The 23,877-nt window shown below is 39.4% G+C and overlaps 3 protein-coding genes across 4 annotated transcripts in view; 2 read left to right on the top strand and 1 right to left on the bottom strand.

Moving 5' to 3' along the window:
* The window catches only part of KIF2A (kinesin family member 2A), a 52,309-nt gene extending 48,416 nt beyond the window's left edge, over positions 1–3,893 (top strand). The window contains exons 20-21 of the mRNA XM_079330397.1: positions 201–336; positions 2,155–3,893. Coding sequence (XP_079186523.1) covers positions 201–336; positions 2,155–2,240 — 222 coding nt within the window. The 3' untranslated portion in view covers positions 2,241–3,893. The remainder of the gene's footprint in view (positions 1–200; positions 337–2,154) is intronic.
* Positions 3,894–4,160: 267 nt separating this feature from the next.
* Positions 4,161–10,822, bottom strand: DIMT1 (DIM1 rRNA methyltransferase and ribosome maturation factor). Its single transcript, XM_079330138.1, has 12 exons — positions 10,663–10,822; positions 10,475–10,548; positions 10,147–10,233; positions 9,702–9,763; positions 9,499–9,592; positions 9,353–9,402; positions 8,435–8,558; positions 8,232–8,324; positions 7,467–7,531; positions 7,118–7,181; positions 6,517–6,623; positions 4,161–5,780 (listed from the first exon to the last, which is right to left on the bottom strand). The coding sequence occupies exons 1-12, from the start codon at positions 10,715–10,717 to the stop codon at positions 5,738–5,740; spliced, it is 918 nt and encodes a 305-aa protein (XP_079186264.1). The 5' UTR covers positions 10,718–10,822; the 3' UTR covers positions 4,161–5,737.
* A 976-nt stretch (positions 10,823–11,798) lies between these two features.
* Positions 11,799–23,877, top strand: part of IPO11 (importin 11) — a 79,749-nt gene continuing 67,670 nt past the window's right edge. The window contains exons 1-5 of one of the 2 annotated variants that reach the window (XM_079330136.1): positions 11,799–11,875; positions 12,361–12,427; positions 19,376–19,455; positions 19,741–19,884; positions 23,194–23,294. In XM_079330136.1, the coding sequence (XP_079186262.1) occupies positions 19,747–19,884; positions 23,194–23,294 (239 nt within the window). In that variant the 5' untranslated portion in view covers positions 11,799–11,875; positions 12,361–12,427; positions 19,376–19,455; positions 19,741–19,746. Of the gene's footprint in view, positions 11,876–12,360; positions 12,428–19,375; positions 19,456–19,724; positions 19,885–23,193; positions 23,295–23,877 lie in introns of those variants that run through there. The other variant, XM_079330135.1, reaches the window with a different exon arrangement.

The raw sequence follows: 23,877 nt of genomic DNA, 5'->3' as shown, positions 1-23,877 counted from the left end.
TGGGGTTTGCCTGTGATGATATGGCCACTGAAATTAAAAATGCAGTTTTGCTGAAGTAGGAATAACGTTTCATTTTTTGATTGAAATCTGTTCTATTAAGGTGACTTTAATGTGTGGTCATTGTGCGAAAAAGTCTTAATCAGCTCTTTGTCTTGACACTTTCCTGATGTATTTTACTGTATTTTTAAACTTTTATCTAGGAATCCATTAGATGGTTGGAAGTTGAAAAGCTGCTTCTTGAGATGACAGAAGAAGTAGACTATGATGTGGATTCTTATGCTACCCAACTTGAAGCAATTCTAGAGCAAAAAATTGATATTCTGACCGAACTTAGAGGTAAGTTGCTTTTAATCACTTGTCTCTGTGTTATTAGCAAATGCCATGGAGACTTGCAGTAAAAACAAGGAGGAAAAAGGAAGTGCTTATATTCTAGGGTCTTTTTTCCTTGCTTATGCTGGCCTTCAGTGGAAGGAACATTTATTCTGAAGTCTAAGAACAAGCTCACATCTATGATCAGTTCATCCTAATGTAAAGGAAGAGTCTGTGTTTACCTCCAGAAAGTACAAACTCAGTCTTGCAACTTTTCTTTTTTTCCAAAACACTCAAGTAAGGTAAGAAAATACAAACCAACTGTATGAAAAGGAATAGAAGGCCATGCAATAAGGAAAAAGTAGTGGGTACTCCCAGTCCCTGCTGTTGTGTTGTGTAGTGTAGCTGGGAGCGTGCTGTTATTTCTAAGACTGTGCTTAAGAGCGCCATCAAGCTCTGGTATTTTAGTTCTTAGTTTCCTTTTTTTTTTCAACAGCCTTTGTTTGAATTTTGTCAGCCTGTCTCTGAAAAACAAACTACAGCTAATTCTTAGTGCCCAAAATTAGCTCTTACACTTGTCTTCTAAAATCAGCTTGTCAATTTGGTACATAAATTTTCCTTTTCATTAACTGTTTAGATTCCAGGAGACATACTGCTATGCTGGCAAAAGCTCAAGGGTGGGTTTGGGGGCTGATGGAACAGTTTTCTTGATCTGTGTTAAAAAACTCACTTTTAAGTTAAAATCACATCTTTTACCCAGTCTGAGGATCTACTTGGTATACAATAAACAGATCAGATGTGGCCTGCTTGCCTCCTGAGCATGCCAGTTACACTTCTACTAGGAGTTGAAGTTTCCTTTTGTTTTTATGGATGATGGCTTTCTCTTCAGAAGATGACAATTTGAGATACCAGCAGTGAAAAAATTGCAGTTTAGATGACTGCTTGTTCTTAAAAAACTTAGCAGATACTGATTCTGAAAAGTGTACTGAAGATAAAATGCTGAGAGATCTCACATCTTTACAGCCAGCTTAATGTAACTCTAGTTTTACAGGAGGTAACACATATAAAAGTAAAAAAATTGCTGTCTGTGTTCTGCATGTGGCATGTAATGGTCACTGAACCGTTCAGCCTTTATTCTGTCACTGTGGGACTGACAGGGTTTTGCCATCATTTGAGTTTCCTTCTTCTCATTCTTGGGCATATTACTGTGGAATGAAAGGGACAGTAATAAAAAAATGAGGATGCTACACTTCCTTCCTTAGGTTTCTCCAATTCTTATTGAATTATAATGAAACCAGTGAATGATGCATTTAAATATTTACAGTAAGTTCCAAAACATACTCATAAATGTTTTGTCATTCGTGAGAAAACAAGAGGAGACTAGAATTTGCACTACTGGATTTTAGAATGTACAGAAATGGCAGACTGTACACTAAATACACTAAAACACACTAAATAAATAAATAAATATTGTATGTCCCTAAGAGTGCTTTGGAAAGTGCTGGGAAGGAAAAGGGTATTGGTGGTGTGTATCTCCTGAAACTCTCTAAGATAGAACGAGAATGAAAGTGTGAACATGCTGGGCATACAATTGTGCAGTTTAGAAACCTGTCCTGCCTAGAGACACGGGTGGTATCCAAAAGAGACTAAGTTGCTAAGCAACTTGTTTGTATGGTGTGAATGCAAGCTTAGCTCAATCCTCTTGTAGTTTGTAGTGTCAGCTGTTTGTGTGGAGGAATGTTCTTTGTTGTTTGCTAGGGCTGGGATGTGGAGGATCAGGGCTTAGTTTCAAGATCTGTCGAGCACAGGCACATCAGTACTCATTCTTTTGTTTTTACCTTAAAGACAAAGTGAAATCTTTCCGGGCAGCTCTGCAAGAAGAGGAGCAGGCCAGTAAACAGATCAACCCGAAAAGACCACGTGCCCTTTGAAAAGAGCCTCTGCTGCTAAAGGAATTCACAAACCCGTACTGCTGTAGCACACATTTGTTACAAAACCTAGTGACCGAGAGAACTCAACTACTTGAACGTGTAAAAACGTTAGAAATGTTTGTGGAAATGTCCTGTTTCTTATTCACCTGAATGACATTTTCAGTTTTATGTGAAATGCTCCTATGATGTCTACAAAATGCTTCTAGACCAGACAGCACATCCATGCAGGGTTCAGATCTGTGAAGCACTTTGTTTTAAATATTTCATTTATTCAAATAGTGAAATGTTTGGAAATACTTGCCATATTTTCAGTAAAGTAAAACTGTGGCCATTAGAAAGTCACAGCACTTCCTCCTGACCACATTCAGTTTTATGACAAAGACCAGCTGTGCAGTTTTGTGGCATGCATGCACACTTCACTAGTGGTTTTACGTAACTTCTCTTCCACAGATAGCTGTGCTTAACTCTTCCCATTCTGTGCCTTGATGAAGGCCACGTAACCCTGAATATCCTTGTTCTGAAGCACAGCCTAAAGAATACATTCCTTATTTGTCAATATAAATTACTTTATTGTGTGTGTACATTCTTGATGTGTTTTCAGAAGACTTATTTTTTGGTGGCTAGTTTCATTTCACGGGATGTGCCATATCATTTAAAGAGGAACTGCCGGCTTTTAAGAGTGGATGAACAGCTGGACATTCCATTTTTCTTGTAAAAACCTGGAATCTTGATTTATTTTAATACCATAAAGAATGGTTATATGATTTTAGCATTTTATCTGTAACAATTAAAAAAAACCAAAAAAAAAAAAAAACAACAAATCAACAAAAACTCACAAAAATATAAATTAGTTGATGTATATTAAAGGGTAATGTTTTAAGTACTGAGGAGAGTTGTATCTTAGGATAATGCAGATAATATGATATGTGGTATGGTGTGATAATGCTATGTATGGATAAGTTAACTATCAAAACTTTGGGGATAAATATGTCCATACTGGCCTTTCACATACTGTTTTAAAAACTTGGATTTTGATGCATGACAAAGTTACATGTACATTAACCGTAGTTTGCAGTAGCTTGAGTAGTTCTGTTGCTTTAAGAAGTAGCTAATACTTTTCCCTTTGTACAGTGCCAGCAGCTGAAAAGTGGGGTAAAATTGCATCATTTGAAGATTTTGCACAATACCTCTACCTAGTGCTAACAGAAATCCCACAAATACCTGAATTCTCACAAATGGCGCCTTGTGTATCAGCACTTTTTAGGTGGTGGCACTAAAGTTATTTTTGCAAGTCAGTATCAAAAAAAGATTGACCTTTCATGTAAGAACTTGTCAAATGAAGAACTGTAGACCTCTCTAGTTCTCCCTCTTACCAGGAGGTTGTATCAGCAGACTTTCCTTGGAAATGTTAAGATTACTTTTGGAATACAAGCCTGTTTGTTTCTGCTAGGCCTGGAAGGGGGGAATAAAGGGAAGGCAATGAAAAGAGAGTTAAATGAGCCAGAACTTCTTGTAGTGTTTAATGTTTGTAACTCCCATAGAAAGGTAGACTATGGGAAGCTCTTGTCGCATCATGGTTAAAAACAAATCCTCCTGTGTGTAAACATGAAAACTGAAACAATGTAGATTTTACATAATGTGTTTTAAATAAAACTGTTAAATGAATTACATTTGAGAATTTTTGTTATGCTTTGGGAAGGGTTTCAATTTGTAAGCACATCAGTTGAATTTTTGAAAAGGCCTCTGATTTCAAAATAAAGCAAACTCTTCTGCACAGGTTTGTTACATAGAAAGAAGTCTCCAGACCACTGTCCTGACTTTAGTTTTGCAGCACATTTTTTAAAAAAATAATGTCTTTCTGAGCACTTTTTAAGATCATCACCCATCACAGCTAAAAGAAAAAACAATGGAATGGAAGACAATAGCTTCTGTTAGCAGGTGATAGTACAGGTCATCATACAATATCAGGTTTTCTCTGAAGCTGCTCTAGACAATTCTTAACTTTCTAAAAAGCTTCTGAAAGTTTACTACAGGAGTACCAGTAAAATTCCACACTGTTTGTTCATGCAAGCCTAGCACCTCAACCAGGTGGTTGCTTACTGTGGGTCCACAAAGGAGTCTGCTTTCAGCACCTTTTTTACAAAGCCCTGTAAATTACACCTGACCTGTCAAGTAGCACATGCAAGCTGAAACTGTGTCTATTGCCAGTCCTTGTGTTAGAGCCTGCTTTAAGTCAGATCTACACTGATACTGAAGCAGTTAGAATCAACGAAAATTGATAGGGCTGATTGTGGCACTTTAATTTCTGCAGCCCCACTGCCATAATGGACTGAAATTACTTGAACAGGACTCAAATAAGCTTATCCTCTATTCCTCTCCAGTAAAACAAAAGTATTAAGGAAGCGTGACACTTACCTTCAGCACTTGTTCCTTCTGTATTAGTCCAACCATATTCCTTGTGGCTATTTACCTAACTCATTATTTGATTCTGCATGAAGTGAAGCAGCGCTAGTATTACTGATCTATTAAATTGTGAAATAAATGTGCAATTCAGTTTTTGAAGTCAGTGCTGCAGGATTTGAGTGCCTCTTTCTGTTCTTCTGAATCAATGACTTTTAAAAAACCAATGGCATGTAATGACTGCTAGCTGAGCTCAGGACATCTTTTCCAACCTTAATGATTCAATAATGTGTATAAATAAAGTTTTTCTTAGAGGAGGTTTTGCTAATTTGCATGCATTGCTCTAAATTTCACTGAAAGCTACGGTATGTACTAAAACTTTTCCCTGCCTTAATTAAGTAGTTATCTTAAAAAACAGCTGCTTGAATTTAGTTAACAAAAAACCCAACCCTGCACTGTCTGTATTTATAAGCCCTGGCCCACTGGTAGTTTTTTTCCCGTTCCTACAGTGGACGAGAGGGTAAAAATGATAATCAAGTCCACAAGGTAAATTCTTTTGTTTTCTGAGAAACACTCACTGGGATTCTCTAAGCGAAGCAGATTACTAACAGGCTTGCAGTACTGGCAGTTACCAAAGGGATGAGAGAGACAGGCATTTAAAATCAAAACGAAGTGTTTAAATACTTTAAAACAAACACACACACAAAAAGGAATTACTTCAACTTCTTTCTTGCTGTCCAGACCCCTTAGGGGTTGTACTGCTGAGTACGGTGCATGAATACGCTGAGGTGAAGTCCGTCATCGGAGAACACAGATTTCAATTACTGTCAATCTGTGTTTTGGATACATATAAAAAACACAGTCATGAGGCAGTCCAGCACCTCACTTCAGCTTTGAAAGAATTTACTGCTTTTGAAATACAGAGCAGCAGCTTCTTGCCTATTTGTCTGTGATAAAATTGCATCTAGCATTTTATTTTGAGTCCAAGCGTATACGCCGTATTCTGTTAATTGATTTTATGAGGAGCTTGTCCCATTGTACTCATTCTGGCTTGGGTAAAACTTTGGTGAAAAAATACAGCATCTTTCCAGCAGTATCTATGAAAAATGGATGCCTTCCGAATTGAAGCCGTGTAGCAATCTGAAAGAGTGAAATAAATATATTACAATTCTAGCAACTCAAACTTCAGCCTGAGGCACTTTTAAGGTGTGCAAAGAAAATAGCATGAAAGCAGCCATCACTGATGAACTGCAAAGAAAGAAGTTTTACAAATCTGGCACTTGAAGTTATTAGCAAATTTGCCATTTTAGAGATGCAGGTTTATTTTCAAAGTAGTTACTTATGTTGCATCCTACCAGGTTCACTGTGTTTCTTCACAGACCACCACCTGTCTTAGTTCTCCAAGTGTAAACAGCTAGGAACTTTTACCTTGAATTACGAGGGCATTCATGATGCCACAAAAGAGTGGAATGTAGCAGTTAATCATCCATATTTAAAATTAAGCTATAGACTACGGCCTAATCCTCAAGGCAGAGAAAGGCTGTGTAAGACTCCGGGGAAATTAGAGTAAACAGTTTACACTATGGCCATTTTTGAAGGAGACACAGAAGGGTCTAGTACACAAACACCTGAAATAGGAATACATAGCTACTTGCTCCTCAATATTATAAACAGCATTTAAAATATATAAATAGGCCTTAAGTGTTGGCTCATGTTCAGGACTGGAAGCAAGGAGTGTCTGTTACTGAGAGGGAAACCCTGCTATTCCTGTGCAACCCAATACAACCAATACAACCTAATCTGCTATGCAGATACAGATGCAGAGAGAATTTAAAGAAGCTTAAAAGGAAGGCCTAAAGAGAAAAAGAAAGAATACCGAATGAAATCATCTATATCCATTGAGCGGGCTCGTTTTTCAGAGTAACCTGTATCTTTAAGAACTGTCTGTATTTTCTCTGCAATTTTGAAGTTTTCAGGGATTTCCTGTCAATGAAAAAGGGGATAGAAATGATTTTTCTACTCATAACATAGAAAAAGGTTCATTAAAATAATTTAATTCTTTCCTGCTCTTAGAACAGTTCTTGTTTTAGAAATTAAGTTACACTTTTTCTATTATGTATTATTGTATTATTCTATTGTAGCTGAATTTTTATATCTCAGTCCCTTCAATATATATATATCACAACAGTATTGAAAAGCAGACATGCAATGTTTTATTGAATTAGTAAAAGATCTTGAGAACATACATATACAGACAATATTGTAATAATATACTTCATTCTAAGCTTTTTCTTGAAGATTTAATAACCCTTTTAGATTTTTCTCTAAGAAAAGAGGCAAGTTCCTCCACCTTAAAACTCTTTTGGTAAACCTTTGATACGTTAAGGTTTTCAATGTTAATTTCTTACTCTTACAAATGTCAGTAAGTAGGTCACAGTAAACAGAAAGAGAATGTAATAGATTAAGAAGAAACTTACTGTATTATGTAAGGAACAATGAATTCGGTAATTATGATCCAGCAATTGCTCTACAGCACTTGATCTGAAACAAATACATATTTAGCATTAAAACCGAGCTGTAACCTAATATTCACTTGATTGGTTGGTTAATGTCTACTACAAAAAACTGTAATGATTACATAGAACTGTTCTTTTTAAACAGCTGCCTAGTTTTCTTCTAAAGGAAAAAGCTCGTGACATCAGTATATATATCTTCCTGCATGGTTTATCACTGACCATGTAACACTGCTATGCATTTGCACAAAACAAACAGTTAACTGGATAGGCTTTCAAACTTCAAAGATTTCCTTCGATAGAGGTTACTTACTTAAATGCTGCAGAGAGTGTCTTGTTTTTCCTAACAAAGGCTATCCGCACCAGACCATCCCACTCCTGAAATGAGTAATTTCAGAATTTTAAAAAGCAACATACAGCTAGCACAAACAGAAACAGTCACTACTGACAACTTCAGAATAATACTGAATGCAAGGGAAAATCCTTCATGAAAATGTCTTTATAAAGAACACAAAACCAGCTGTGTCTTGGACAAAGCCATACAAATAGAGGAGAAAACACTTCATGCCCAAAACCTCCGAACTGTACTTCTTGTGCCTAGGTGCAGAGAAGGGAGATACTTGAAGAAAATCTGTCTAACCTTGGGCAAGGCTGAAATGGTCTTGAAGTATTCTAAAAATTAAGAATACTTTTCTTTAACATTTGTCTTCTGAGATTACACATGCTCATCTGAAGATAAATCTCATATATTCCTTTGATCAAAACCTGGAAAATCATCAGCCAGAAACATCTCTGGAAAATGTGAACCATTATGAAAGGGACATTATTACTAGCAGTTCTCCACTCATCATGATCTTATGAGAAATACTGTACACAAAGCTGCACCCAGTTGATGGTGGAATTGTCTGTTGTTGTCATAACACAAACCTGATCAACCGAGAAATAAGCATTTGGGAAACTCCAATGAATAGCTGGTACTTTGTACTAGTATCAGCACATGGAATTCAGCAGTAAGTGGAAAGAAAAATTAAATTAAGTACTATCACTAGCATGTTATGTTGAGTTATACACTGCTCACCTGGAAGTTGATGGGTGGTGGTGGGTTTTTTGGCTCTATTCTGACAACACTGGATTCGACTTTGGGAGGAGGCCTGAAGTTGTTCTTCCCAACCTATTAGTTAAGAGTAGTCAAGCAGCTGTGTGACTAAGCAGCAAATTCTCACATCCCTTGCAACACTCTTCTGTGTTTGATAGCAGTTATCTAAATGCAGAATGACATACCTTCATCAGATGGTCCACTCGAGCCAATAACTGGGTATTAATAGACAGCCTGCAGTACAGCTTACTTCCTGGTTTTGCAACCAAACGAAGTGCAAATTCCCTTTGGAACATAAGGATTGCACACCTGAGAGTAACAGAAATGAGAAAATCAATTCTAAGTAACCAATTTTTATGTCAGAAGCCAACTAACACACTTGAAAAACACACAATTTGCCTCAGCACTTAGAAGAATAAATGTCTATAATGAACAACTCTGCCTTGATTAGTATGTTGAAAAAAACCCAAAAACCATCACAGAACTTGGTGAAGCCATCTAAGTCTCCTTAAAGCTGTTACATAATTTTGATTATTTATACTGCTAAATGGATCAGGATCAAGACAGTCTAGTCTCAGAGTTCCCTGCCTGTAATAAATAATTTTGAATAACTATGCTGAGTCCTTCAAATCCAAGCTTTCCAAAAATTGACCAGTAACATTACAAATGTCTGTCTGGGAGAAATCAAAAGCTACTGACGTACTAATGTCTGACACACAGACAGGGCAGTTACATTTCTAAATCAGACAACAAGAAAATGACTTGGCATTGATTCTACCCTTTCCAGACTAACTTAGGTAGGAAGGTATTTGAAATGATATGATGCCCTGGAATAATGCTTATTTAAAGAAGTGTAACTCTTGTTTTTATCTGCTGGGCACTCACTGTTGCTAAGTTTAAATTTTCTCCTCATGCTCAATATATCAACATAATTTCCAGGCCCTGTCAGGCTATGTATTTATGTACATAAAGAAAATTTTTTGTGCAGATCTGATCCATAAAACCGCGGTTTTAGAAACTAAAAAAAAATACTGGATTTGCAAATATTTTTAAAACTATTTTCCCTCCTCCCAGGTAATACAGAGCTCTATTCTTCCACATACCTGAAAAAAGGTCTATGAAGCAATAACTTGAAAACAAAAGGTGAAGAAATCTGAGAAAAAAATTAATAATGTTAGTATAATTTCGAGAAATTGGCATTTAAAAAGGATTTTAAAGGGCTGTTGTATGCTATGTGTTTGGCCCATACCTTGTAAGGCAAGTTAGCCACACATGCATCAAAGAATGGTAGGTCTGTTTTCAAGACATCTCCAACCTTGATTTCAAGCTTGTTCGCTAGACACCTGGGGGAGAACATACATTGTGGTTATCCTCAGATAAGCAGTTGCCAAGATTTGTACCAAAGTAGCTCCACTGCTTTTTAGGTACTCTGTTTCCATAATTGATACTTACGTTCCCTGGACTCTCTTCTGAAGCTCACCAACAAGTCTAGGGTCAATTTCGCATGCAATAACCTGAAAAATAATGTGTATATTTGCAACTCCATGCAGCTCCTAACTGGAATTTAATCATAAACCCCCCAACCCTGTACCTGTTGCTATGGTTCTAAACAATTCTTTAAAAATCCCTATTGGGCTATGCATCTTCCTCCCTCTCTAAATACATGCAAGCTTTACCACATAAATGGATAACGGCAATGTAGTTTGATAAAACCACACAAAATTTACATGATCAGCTAAAAACCCATTGGGATTATTCAAATGTTAAGAAAAATATCAATGGAGTAATTCTTACTTACCTGCATCATGCCTATGAAGGCCCTTCTGTCTGCCAGAGTCTAAGCCACAGCATCCTCAGAACTCGGGAAGAGCGTGAATGTGAGAGAGTTTGCACTTACTTTTTTGACTTTCTCCAGCATCTTTACTGTCAGGTTTCCAGTTCCCGGCCCCACTTCCAGAACGACATCGGTGCGGCGCAGGGCAGCCTAAGGACAAACAGCATTGCGAGTGTTTCACTAGCAATCATTTAACTCTGAAATGAAAGCGAGCGCTTTTTTACACAGTAAAAAGTTGGAACTGGGTATCAAGGACCCATGAGAGTCGTTTATAAAGGAACGAGTGGGAAACGGGGAGAACAAGAATGTCCTGGCGCTGGTTCCTGGGGCACGCCAGGAGCAGAGCAGACGCGAAGGGCGCCGCGCACAGCGCCCAGCGCCCGGCTCCCACCTTATCCACGATGCTGTTCACCACCAGCGGGTTCTTCAGGATGTGCTGCCCGGCCCCGGTGTTGAACAGGATGCCTAGGGCAGAGACCCGTGTTACCGCGGGCAGCCGCGATGCGCCGGCACCCCGCCGGCCCGCTCTCGGTTCCGGGATCCTGCCCGCCCGCCCGGCCCGCTCCGCTCCATACTCACCGCCGGCGCGGCCCTCCCGGCGCTCCGGCCGCTTCCCGGCCCGCACCTTGGGCATAGCGGCGGCTCCGCTTGGATCCCTTCAGGCCCGGCTCGGCCCCTCTCGGCTCGGCTCGGCCCCTCTCGGCTCGGCTCGGCTCGGCTCGGCTCGGCTCGGCTCGGCCCGGCTCGGCCCGGCTCGCCCCGGCCCCGCGCCCCACGTGTCGTGCAGCACTGCAGCCAGAGAGCGGCCCCGCATGCGGCCGGCGGGCGGGGCAGCGCCCCCTGGCGGGCCGGCGGACCGCGGCAGAGGAAAAGGCGCGTGCCCCGGCCCGCGCGGGCTCGATCCTCCCGGGATCAGCGGGTCCGTCCTGGCCGCAGCGAGCCCCGCGGGATGCACCACCCTTCGGGATCTGGGAGCAGCCCAGAGTCTTAAGGGACAGTGGTCAGCAGGGACGAGAGGAATCAGCCACACGGCTGGTGCACACGGCGTAAGAATGGGTGTCTTGAGTACCCCGACTTAGTCCGTAAGCACGTGGCAGTGGGTTTTGGATAAAGGGGCAGCGTGGAAAGGATAAGAGAAAATGAGAGATTAATGAAAGAGGAGGAGAGAGAGGAAGAAAAATTTTGAGAGAGAGAGAGGGAGAAAAAAGGAAAAGTAAAAGGAGAAAGAAAAAGGATTTTGCAGGACGACCCTCATTAATTTCTGCCGCTGAGGTAACGCCTTAAAACTCGCGTTTTAGACCCGACACTGCGCAAAGCGCCTGTCCGCTCATGGCCCGGAGTCGCAGTGCCCGTGCAGTCATCCCCAACCGCTGGCACGCCAATAAAGTACACTTTATTTTTTACATACTTTCTGTATTTTCTGCTTTACTTTCTCATATATATTTTTAGCGCTATGTTCTGACACAAACACCAGGCATGTCCGCCGTGATGCCCTGCTCCGCGGAGCGCCGCCCGGAACGCCCCCGGAGCGAAGCGCGCCAGAATCCCCGCATCCCGCGGCTCACCCTGCGGCGGGAGCGCGCCTCCCGCGCCAGCCGCCCTGCGCGCGCGCACCCGCCGCATGACGTCAGCGGGCAGCGCGCTCCAGGGCCCCGCCCCCTCCTCCGCAGGCCCCGCCCCCGTTCCTCATTGGCGGGCGGAGCGGCGCGGGCGGCGCTCCGGTGTCGCGGGGCAGTGACGTCAGGGGCGCGCCGGGGAGGCGGTGGTGCCGCCGCGGCATTTGCTGTTCTCGGTTCGTGGGAGGCCGGGAGGGGACGGGGCGGGCGGGGGAAGGCGCTCGCGGCTGCCAGCGGGGCAGCGCCCGAGGACACGGAGCCCCAGGGCTGTGTCGCTGCGGGCGGCGCGGCTCCTGCTCACTCGCTTGGGCTGCTGCTCCGCCGGCTGTGCTCCCGTTTGCGCTGCCCGAGCCGGCGCGGCTCCGGCGTGGAGTGCCCGGCGCGGTGCCGGTCCGGGGCACCGCCCCCGCCGCTAAGGCGGTGAGGCCTTCCTTACCCATTATCCTGGCGGCGGCAAAGGCCTGCTCGGAGCAGGAGGGAAATAACTGTTACCTAATTCCAGGGAACAGGTTCCCGCTTTCTCGTTTAAATTGTTTTTAGTCAGAATAGAATTAATGGGAAGGCATGGGAGGAAGATGAGGCGTTAACCTGACGTAACTTGTTTTCCTGAGGGAAGGGGTAGTACTGGCCTTTATTGTAGGTGATTGTTCTCTTCCTGCAGGCTGAAGAACATTTTTTCTGCTGAACAGTGTCTTCCCCTTATCAGAGACAGGCTCAGTGCAGCACTGGTGAGTTATTTCTCCAGTTTGTTACCGTAGAAGAGACAGCAGTGTGTGTAAAATACAAGAACAAGGCCGTAAGTGCTGTAGTGATGCTGCTTCCCACTTATGCATCCATGTGCCTTGCTTCCCGTGTCTCGTACGTGAAGTCGTGTCTGTAATATATTTGACATGGCTTTTAAATTAGCCCACAGAGCACATCAGCAAAATGCTGCTGAATTCAATTTACATTCATAGTATATAAGATATACCTGAGTTTTTGCTAATGGCACGTTTCTTATGGAGTTTGGTTTCTTCATAGCAGCACCAATTTGTCGCTGCTCTCTGTTTTTCTTGTCTAGTTCTTTCACTGTGCTGTTCTCATCAAGGGCATTTACCATCGTGTGTATAAATGATAAAATAAAGGGTTTTGTTACCCGTGTTTTGTATATAATATTTCAAAGAAGTGGGATTTAACGGTAGTAGAGAGGGTTTAAATCTGTTCCAGAGCATGAGGGATGAGACTTACCTTTCCAGCTCAGCTGTTTGGCACTAGTTTGTTCTTAAGTGGTCTCTTAGGTCTTCTTGAAAATCCATAAATTAGGTAAATTAGGAGGAAGTCAAAAGAATGAGATTGACCTTGTAGTATGGGTCATTCTAGAAATTGACTATAAAATGTTAAAAGCATTCTTACATTCTCTCGGTATCCATTTGGCTTTTCCTATGTTGTCAGTACTGAAACGTGTGACAGAATAATTTTTGAGTTAATCCTTGGCATTGTCTCATTTCTTTGCTCTCTGCTTTTTGTTGGGAATTTTGTCACTTTGGTAGTTCCTGTTTAATGTGAAAGGTCATTCTTCTCCTCAGAATTTTTAATATGATCTGAATGCCTTTCCTGAACATTATTAGCAGCCTTTCTTATTCCAGTTGTTTATTGCTGTGGTCGTCATTGTTCTTATTTCTTGCATATTTCGTGTCTTCTGCATGCTTTTTTCAAACCTAGATTTTAGTTTCAATGTTAAATTTTTGTAAAAATGAAATTTTGGAAATTCTATTTTTGTATTTTTGCCACTAGCAGTATGGGGAAAAACTGCCTCTGACTCTTTCTCAAACATTTTTGTTTGTTTTCTTTACTGTGGCTTTAATTAGGCAAACTATAGATAGCTTGGTTCAATTACACATAGATAAATTAATTTGTAGATTTTGAAAAATCTTAGTAATGCTTAAGTAATTGTGTTGGTTTTGATAATTGCTGTAGTTATTAGTGAGTTTAACTAGGACCTTCAATAACCAGAATAGTTTTAGTTCTCTTGGTTGCTCTCCTCAGGAGGACTACTAGCATGTGTCATGTTTGATACAGATACTACATTGCTAGAAAAGAGATTCATGGAAAGCTCTCCTGCTTTGTAGAAGGCTGGAGAGACCTCAGTGTAACTATTGACTTTTCCTGAAGGTGACAGTATCCTTGTGAATGTATTGTATCTGTGGCTGAATGCCGTCGTTTCTGTTACTTATTTCAGGAGTTGTATGGCTTTTCAGCATCAAAACTGTTTTTCTTGAAACAGATGTGCTGTCAAGACAGTCCCAGTTTTCTGCTTGAACCTTCTGAGCTGCAGGGTATAGCTTTATTAGCTGTATCATCTGCTGATAAGAAGTGGCAGGTCCTCTTTGTAAGCACTCTTCAGGGAGTTAGTTTTAAGTGTCTGCAAAGTCTTCCTTAGGTTCCACTTTTAAGTCCTCAAACTCTCCTCACAGATAATTTGCTTTAGACCACAGACTGTTCTTGAAACTCTGGCCTCTCTCCAGTTCATTCCTTCTTGAGCTGAAGAAAGGGAGAGCTATGAGAACCAAACTGGAAATGGTGTCTTAGGAGCTGTCTCAGGCACTGTGTAAAGCAGGGTAGCAACAGCCACTTGTGCTCTTGAAGTAGCCCAGAATGTATTTGCACTATGATCAGTGAGAGCACACTGTGTTTTGTATAATATGTTTATGGCTTTGTCTTCTTCTGATTTCATAAAATCTTAACTGAATTTATTCTTGGATCTTCTTCCAGTGGGAAAGAATTAATGGAATTCTTAACAAAAGAGAACAGAAATACATAGAATTAATTGTCTGGATAAGAGTGAGTTGTTACTCCGCATTTTCTTGGAAATAGTGAAGTAGGGAGGTGTTTAGTGGTGAAATCCTTCATTTTGTACCCCTTTAGATGTTTAGAAGTCACAAATTTCTTTTCATAGCTGATGTGATTTTTAAATAACGATGTATTTTAGTGTGATGGGAAAAGTACCTAGTTACCTTTTTGTCTCAGGACAGTGTTTTGTATCAGGAGCATTGACTCTTCAGGAAAGTCATTAAACTGGCATGGCTAGTATAAAACTAAAACATTTACAAGCCTTAGAATAGTTCTTGAAAGGTAAAATGTGTTTGCAGATACCCCCTTAGAAAGGGAGTTAAAGAATAAAGTATAGAACAGGAATGAGGCTTGGATATTTGCCACTTAAAGGAGATGAAGGAGTTTGAATGTGGGAATGGAGGTGTAGGACATTGAATGACAATGATGAGAGACTGTTATTGGTATTTATAGTCTCTGAAGACATTCATTGTCCTAAGGGGTGGCATTTGATGTTTTGTTTTTATTCTAGGTGTAACTCCACCTTTTTTTTCCCCTCACACTGAGAATTTGAGAATATCCTATTGTCATGTTCAGTATTGTCATATCCAGTTCAATCTTGGATAGCTGCTTTTTCTTGTGGGGTGTGGATAGTCTCTTTTTCCTCTTGCAGGACAGACTTCTGGCATAGTGACCTGGTTTAGGGCAGATTTGGGAGGAAACCTCTAAATGGAGGCCCTAAGCTAGTTCGGAGAAAAATTGTTCCCTCAAAGAAAACTGGGAAAAAACCTGTTGCTTTAACTGTCAAAGCACTTCCCAGAAAAATATTGAACAATACTAAAGAGCAAAACTCACTGCTCTGAAGGAGATGACAAATTCAGATGAGTCCCTTCCGTGGGTCAGGCTGTTCTCAGTCCCTCTGTGGATCACAGCCCAGCTCACTCAGGCTGTTCTCAGTCCCTCTGTGGATCACAGCCCAGCTCACTCAGGCTGTTCTCAGTCCCTCTGTGGATCACAGCCCAGCTCACTCAGGCTGTTCTCACTCCCTCTGTGGGTCACAAACCTGGAAATTCTGGGTGTTGTGACACAAATGCAGGCCTTACCTTCCTTCTAATAATGTGTTGCTTATAAGGTTGACAGACTGTGCCAGAATTTCTATACGTGCCTCATGTCTCTGAAAGTACCCAAAAGACAATAGCTATTTAATGCTCACCTCCTGAGTTTCATCTCTAGTACAGTCTTGTAGAAATACAGGTAGTGAATAATGCTGTAGAAGTCCCATGAGCTATGGGAAAGTCCTTGTCCCTGTGATTTAACCAATCTATGGGGTAGCCTATGTGCCTTTTTCCTTTCCCATGCAGCAGTGAGGTTGGTGCATGTATGTGAGAGGTGAAGGTTGTCTCTATCCCACAGTATTAGAGCCAATATACATAGCCTTTGCAGTTCTGTGGTGTAAGGAGTATCTATATCCTCTGTGTAAATTAGGGTCTGAAGAGCCCTGTTCATCAATTAAAAAAAAAAACATGAGGGCAATATCACAACAAACTACGATTGGAGAGAACTGGGTTGAAACTCCTGAAGTACAACTGTGTCTGTCTTCAAGAATAACTTTCACATGTGCATTTGTACATGACAGTAATTAAAATTGTATTTTGAGCATATCCCACTAAGATAGGAACTGATGCCCTCCTTGAGTCAATTGTCTTTACAGGACGAATACAGAGAATAAGTTCCCTATAGAAATCCTGTTGATGGGAAGGTGAGGGCTTTTTTACATCACATTTTGACAAGAGCATGTATCAGGTTTTATCCCCTTTTTGCCAGGGTCAGGATTAAATGAGCAAGACAGTATTTCTTGTTCAGACTCAGATGTTTCTTAGTTCTTATCTATATTACAGTCTCACAAACTCTTGAGTTCTACAACACTTCAAGCTAATAAAAAATGGAGCTCTATCTCTCTTTCTACAAGGTCTTTTGAGGATAAAGTGTCCAATTAAGAAATGACACCTAAATTATTTTTACTTTTAAGCCAAAAACCGGCCACCTGTGGTCTGCAATGTGGACTTTTTTTATCCAATCATACAGTATCACCCAAACCCATGGAGAAGAAGGTGAAGAGGAAGGACTAAGCCTCCACCCTAAAACCTCCATCTTGCTTTATATGTGTCACTGTATTCTAAAATCACAAACTCTAAGCTTTACACCATGTGATATTACACATTTCTATTCAAACTACACACCCATAATCCCAGTTCTGTCTTTCAATTTTGGAAGCCTTCTCCCCGGCCTTAGGTCAAATGCAGTGTTCTCTGGGGGTCAGTGCCTGTCAGTGCAGAACGTTAAAATTCTCAGTGACCAGAGTTTCAGCAAGCATGAAATAAAAGCTGCCTGCTCTTCTGTCTGCTTTTTTTTATGCCTAGCACACTTACTTGTTCTAGCAATGTGGTGTGAAAATGATTATAAAACTTGACCCAGACCAAGACCTGTATTTTTCCCTCTCCTTCCATCTTTGGGTATTTAAGGGGTTCAGGGAGAACCAGAGGGTTACGCTATTTATTTTGGTGACCATAGCTTTTTGTTTTAGCTTAACTTACTTGTAGCTAGCTTAAACTGCACATTTGAGTTTTGTTCAGTAAGGGTTGATTCAAAATAGTTTCTAAATTTTTTTAAAAATTTCTTTTTATTTTCTTTCTGTTTTTTTTTTTTTTTTTAAATGGAAATTAATACAAGTAAGACTAGTGACTTACTAGAAGAAAACAGAAACTGTTCAGAGGAAGTTTTAATAAGTAGTAGCAGTAGACAGGTTTTTTTGCATCTCTGCTATTTGTGTTTGCTACATGTTTATTAGATATTTTTCCAGTTAATTTTTTGACATCCAAATCATACAGAATATACCACTTCCTAAAATATTTTATAGTATTTATAAATCTTATGTAAAAGTTGAGTTTTCAGGGAGATTCTTACGTTCTAATTCAGTTTTGCTATTTAGCTTGTGACAGCCTCATCCAGTATTGTGTGAGGACTGTTCTTTACATGGGATCAAAAACCAACTGTGCAAATTCATTGAGGATTGAATCTTGAGGGTTGTTAAATTCTCTGCCTCTTAATGGAAAATCCTTGAACCAGAGTTTTCTGGATGACAGGCCAGCATTATGTACAAATGTCCTGACCTGGGTATCTGCTGTGGTTTTGTCAGAGAAAGAACATTGGGTTAAATAAGTTTTTGTTTGACCCACTAAGCTTAGTTTGGTTGTTTTTTTTTTTTTTTTAGCAGTAACTCAAACAGTAGCTGCTCCAGTTTTTAAATGGAAATACAAACCTTTTCTAGAATGAGAAACATTATTAAAAAATATTAATATTTCAGTTTAATTATTATTGTTGTTGCCTTTGTTGAGCTAATTGTTTTAAAATAAGAAACTGGGAAAAAAAAAAAGTTTTTTGTGCTTGCATTTTACTAACTTAAATAAGTATGTCTTTTAATGAGAACTGTTCTGGGTGAACTATATAAATTTCCAGTTGGAGCAAAAGCCTGCTGGTTTTTTCCTCCCCTATTTAAACATGTTATCCTCGAGGTGCTAGCACTGGCACTGCCTCTGTAGGCATGGGGAAGGATTCTTGCACCTTTTCATGGAAGAAAAGGTTCCCTTCAGGAACCCCCTCTGGCTACCTGGAGGGTGGCACAGCTGGTTAAAGCAGGAAGACTGGAAGATTCTTCACTACACTTGGAAGTAATCAGAGACAGAGTTGCCTGTTCAATTTTTGCTGTAAAGCGATATGTGATTTTGTTTCATTGGTTTGAAAGCAGACTTTCTTTAATCTTAGAACTTTCAAATTTTCATCAGCTTTTGTTGAGGATGATTAGAGATTTGGAAATGAAGAACTGTTTTTTTTAGGGGTGAATTTTTTTTCTTCCAATTGTCCAAAAATGTTATTACGGGTATAAAAGGTCTTCACTATTGTGGCTAGTTTTGTTGTTAAGGTGATTTTTCTAAAAATAATCAAAGTTTTAAGCCTATGTCAGAATAAGTTTCTTCCACTTTTTTACTATGGCTGCAACAATTTTAATCTTGAAATTTTTTCCCCGAAGGTGGAAAAATAAGCCTTTTTTCCTATTAATCAAAAGCAAATCAGAGTTACTACAGTTGGAAAAGACCTCCAAGATTGAGTCCAGCCTTTTGCTGGTCACTATCTTGTCAGCTGCACCACTGCACTACGTGCCACATCCAGTCACTTCTTGACCACCTCCAGGGATGGCAACTGCATGAGTTCCCTGGGCAGCCCTTTCCAATGCTTAACAATCCTTTCCATGAAGAAATTCCCCATGATGCCCATGTGAACCTCCTTCTCTCTCCTCTATGAAGAGAAGCAGTTCTTTGTTGTTTGTTTAGAAACCCTAAGTATATGAATACTTAACTGTGTATGTGTTATTAAAAGTTAAAGTACACTTTAAACAGTCTTTTTTGTAGGGAAACAGACTTCATAGTTTCTTTCACATAAGTGTCTTTTTCTTACTGTAGCATTGTTTCTGTGGTCTTTATAAATGTAGTCTCTGTCATCTGGAGGACAATATTTTGGTTTTGCCTTTATAGGGTACAAGGGTGCCTGAGAATGTGCATGCATTGTAAATTTGCCAATATGCATTTATAGATCATCTGGTTAGCATTTGTATGCTGAATAAGGAGACCAAATATGTTGAGGAAAATTGTTTCATATAGTACTAATTGTGAGACTTAATGCTTTCTTTTTTAATTAATGTGAATTGTTTTGATGAATTTGAATTATGGAATTTAACTATGTGAGTAATTTTCTCTCCTTACAGAAAAATAAAATGCAAAAATAATAATAATCTTCATCTTTGCCTCTTTCAGACAACCCCATGGTTTACTCTGCATTCAGCTGAGTAATCATCTCTAGTTGCAGTTTTGCTCTTAAGTACTTCACAAGAGAGGTAACTGTTTTAAAATCAAAATATTTCTTGAAGTTCCTCAAATCTAGCAAATGTCCTTGTAATGATAGATTTAATGCTTGCTTCTTCTGCTGAGAGATTTCTGAAAGCAAATATTTCTATACCTGTACCTTAACTGCCTGTGAGTGGGTGTCATGTTATCTTTACACTGTTTAGTCTAATGAAAAATGTGTGTGGGGTGTTTGGATAAAATGAAGGGAAAATACCTGTCTATATTTGCTATCATTTTTTCCTCAAGTGTTTTTTCTCCTTTTTAAATGTTTTCAGATTTTCATGGATCTCAACAGTGCTAGCACTGTTGTTTTGCAAGTCTTGACACAAGCTACTAGTCAAGACACTGCAGTGTTGAAGCCAGCTGAGGAGCAACTGAAGCAGTGGGAGACACAGCCAGGTTTTTATTCAGTCTTGTTGGTAAGATACTGTGGAAAAGTGCTACTAAGTAAACTCTGAATAATTTTGAGTACTGGTCTCTAAAAACACACTTGAACCATGACCTGTGGCTGAGAGAAGCCCTGAGTTGTCATGGTCCAGCCACTAGAATCCTTATGCTGAAGGATATGGTAGGTAGGATATTGCAGTGATAGGCATTGTGGTCATTTTGTCTCAAAGTAAGCTCTTTTCCCAGGCATTCAGAAGGTGGAAATGCAGCCTCTAGCAGTATGAGTGGACAGTAATGCTAAGTCTTTTATTGACTTGTTATGAATTGTAGATGGTAGAAGGCCAAGAGGGCCCTTATCAAAGAAATTGCCTTGACTACCTCAAGAGCGAGGGACCCTTTTATATACCAAGGCAGTAATAACCTTTTCTTTTTTTGTGGAGGTGATGCTTTATGAACATTTTAATAGAAGTTCTCTCATGCTTTCCATTGCATTGTGTGATACCTCTCTGGGATTGCTTTCCTTTTTGTTAGTGGCAGGAGACTCCCACAGAGGTTCTATGGTTCTGGCTGTGGTAGTAAGATCCTGAATTGGGGAAGTTGAATGCTTCTAAAAGTACTATGACTATTGGTGAAATGGATGCATTAATATGGTCAAAGTGGTAACAAAAAGGGAAATGAACTGTTTCAGCAAAGACAAAATTAACTCTGTTGTTATTCTGCAATATCTATGCATATTTATAACTGTCTAAAAACACAGGTAAAATGCTTTTTCTGCAAGCATCTGTCCTCAGTGCATAGATGGGATTGTTCAGATTTGCAGGGTGGCATGTTTCTTTTTTCTGTAGACCCTCTCATTTGTGTGGAAAGTTGAAGGCAAGCCCAAGAATTTAGGGAAAGGGGTAGAAGAAGATGCTTTGAGCTGTCAAATTTCCCTTTATGCACTGCCTTTGCTGTAGTGTAGCTGTGGTAGTAAATAATCTTCATAGTAAACAGCAGAGATGGCCACTAGTGACATTCTTTTTCTCTGGATGTTTGCTTTGAGACCTTACACCTCCATGTGTAGACAAGTTGAGTACTCACAGGTGTAACTGGAAGAGGTCTGAGTTAGTTTTAAATATAAGGGCTAAAAATTCAGGGGTTTAGATGCTTATCAAAAGAGGATCAAATGCTCATAATTCCTTTTACGTGGTTTGGTGGATTTGTTTGGGTCATATCAGCCTTTCTTTAAGTGTGAAATATCAATACAGTCTTCCAAACTAAACAAGTAAAGTATCTACTTCTTTGTTTAACATGGTCATGACAAGTGGGCTGTCTGGGAGAGAAAATAGTTGGCACCTTCTTGGTGGAGTAGGAAAGGGTGGAGGGAAGCACCCTTAAAGATAAATGTAAATGGGGAGTGGGTAAGACAGCTGATATCTCTGGGATGTGGCAAGTAATATAATTATTTACTGTGGGATACACTTGCTTCTGGGACAGTCAGAGCACAGAAAATCATAAAGAAACATGAGACATGCATCTTTGATCCTACCATTTTTAATACCTAGTGGTGTTGCTATCATTACTTTTCTGTGTTTCACTTTTGAAGGTATTACATATATCTCTTTGATTCGGAGATAAATTGGATGGGTTTGAAAAGAACTTCTGCACAAATAACATCAATTTATATTGGCTTAATTCCTGTTATTTTTATGACAGCATTACTGTGTTATATTAACTACCTAATGTTTTAGGAAGTTCATATGAAGATACAGAGTATAAAGAGAAGTTCTACTAGTTTTTGTGTAGATTCTTTGGTCTTTTATTTTTTTATCTGGGTCTGGTCTAGTTTCAAGGTGTTTTTATCAGTGGAAGATTTAATTCTGCTAAATATTTTAGCAAGGAGAGGAATAGTTGTTTGTGAGATCAATGAAAGTTGCAGTATGAGTAGTTTGGGTTTTCCATGTTTCATTTGTTTTGAAATGTTTTCTTATGATGTGAAAGTGGTGTTTGAAGTTACCTGTTTGTATTTTAATATGCTTAAGTTGTATTTGGGAAAGGTGAAGTCCTTTAGAGATTAGTCTGTGCTCCTAAATGAGCTTTGGGGAAGGAGGGCATATTAAATGTGGGTCATTTTCATGTCATGTTGTATTTATTGGTGGGTTACCAGTTTTCTGATATTTTTCTATAGTTTGCTAGTTTTGAGGTCAATATAATTGTTGGCATGTAAGTCTGTTTACTTTCTAGTGATTGGAGTGCGTTAGGGTTTTTTGTTTTTTTTTTTTTTTTTTTGGTTAGCCATTACCTCTAGAAAGATGCTGCTATTAATAGAAATAGATTTTGAGAGAAAGTTAGGTTTTGAATTCGTGGTGAAAATGAGGTCCCGGGTTTCTACAGTCCTGAGTCATTTGAAGGATTTGTTTATATGTCTGCAGGTATGGTGCTCAAAAGATGCTTTTGACCCTGCATTTTTGGTCCCTTCATACAGGACTTCTAAAAGCAATGAATAGAAGTGGTGCTCTCTTTTTGCAGTGCAATGTATAGCAAGAACACTGATCTCACAGCTTGCTGTCTAAAGGAGGGAGTAATGATGTCTCACCCCTTGAGAAGGATCCATCTGATGCAGTAGAAAACAGGAGAGCTGCTGTTCAGAGCAGTACCCGTGTTGAGATTCAGTAGCATACCTTTATTTTAATTTCTCTCGTTTGGTTAACTTTACAGCATTACAGCACAAAATAACTCCTCTGTGTTTGTCTGTATGTACATACAGATTTATATAAGCATATGTAGATAGATACATATGTATGCATGTATCTGTATTTACTGGTAGAAACTAATTTCCTAGAATAAGCATAGTTGAATTTGAGAATTGCAGGCCTACAATGTTTTACAAACAGTATTGGTAGAGGGGATGGTTCTTGACATATGAGAACATAACAAATAAATAACCTGAAGACTGGATTCTGACTAGAATAAGGAATTATCCTGTATTCTGCAGTGGTACAAACTTCTGAGATCTGTGTTATTAAAGAATGTAAACATTGTCTGATTCTAGTAATTTTTACCTTTTTATTTCCTTCTCTGCCAGACAAGTTTAGCAATACATTTGCAATATATGTTGTTTTTTGTCAATAAATCCAGATTTGGGCTACTGAAAACCATTTTTTTTTAAATCTCTAAAAATTTATGCTTAGTTCAGTGTTTTCAATTTTCTGTCAAATAATGACTAAGGCTTTTTGTTTATGTACACACATCATGGAAGTGTGTGCATTCCTACATACACGAGGGAATGTGTTGATACAACTTCTGTCTTGCTTGTGGTGTCTTGAGCAGTTTTTAACTTTTTTTTTTTCTTTTGTAAATAGAATATCTTTACAAATCATAGCCTGGATGTGAATGTAAGATGGTTAGCTGTGCTGTACTTTAAAAATGGAATTGATCGCTACTGGAGACGGGTTGCACCACAGTAAGTTTTCCTTTCTTCCACTTAACTGTCTAAAAGTTGGTTTTGTTATGAATGCCTGACTGGAAAAACAGTAGATCCTTAGTTCATAGAAGTTGCTTTAGAATTTATGCTGAAACTGACAACATGCTTCAAACTTCTGGACTTGTTGATAAAACATTTTATCTTTATATTGCTCCTATGACTCTGTTCATTATTTACTTTTGAGAACTGAGTTAGAAGGCTATTTCACAGATAATAGGTTTTGAAGTGATGCAGTAAGGGTTACAACAGCAAGACCTGGATTTACTGATAGTATCAGAAGCAAAAGGTAGTCAGTCTGTTGGAGAGTGAGAGAGACATTTTATTTAAGGTGATTCATATTGAATGTGTATATGGGAAAGAGGCAGTAATTACCATACTGAGAAGTTCTGGTCTTCATTTTTTGTTGTTCTGATATATGGGTTCTGATAATGCATGACAAAGAGGTCTCCAAAGCAGATGAGAAATATAAGCACTTTTCATGAGTACAATGTAATTTACTTATAAATTACAAAAAATGCCGTTTTTTATATATATATATAACCAGTGGAATTATATACTTCCC

This window comes from Erithacus rubecula (assembly GCF_903797595.1).
Source record: "Erithacus rubecula genome assembly, chromosome: Z".
NCBI classification, from domain to species: Eukaryota; Metazoa; Chordata; class Aves; order Passeriformes; family Muscicapidae; genus Erithacus; species Erithacus rubecula.
This window is presented reverse-complemented; position numbering and strand designations above follow the sequence as displayed.

What these genes read in the sequence shown, in the direction of transcription:
- DIMT1 (XM_079330138.1), bottom strand. Translation starts at nt 10,717, where the DNA reads ATGCCCAAGGTGCGGGCCGGGAAGCGGCCGGAGCGCCGGGAGGGCCGC. An exon ending in TGCTGGAGAAAGTCAAAAAA is followed by an intron (nt 9,764 to 10,146) that starts GTAAGTGCAAAC and finishes ATTATTTTTCAG; the next exon opens with GTTATTGCATGCGAAATTGA. An exon ending in CAGAAGAGAGTCCAGGGAAC is followed by an intron (nt 9,593 to 9,701) that starts GTAAGTATCAAT and finishes GTTCTCCCCCAG; the next exon opens with GTGTCTAGCGAACAAGCTTG.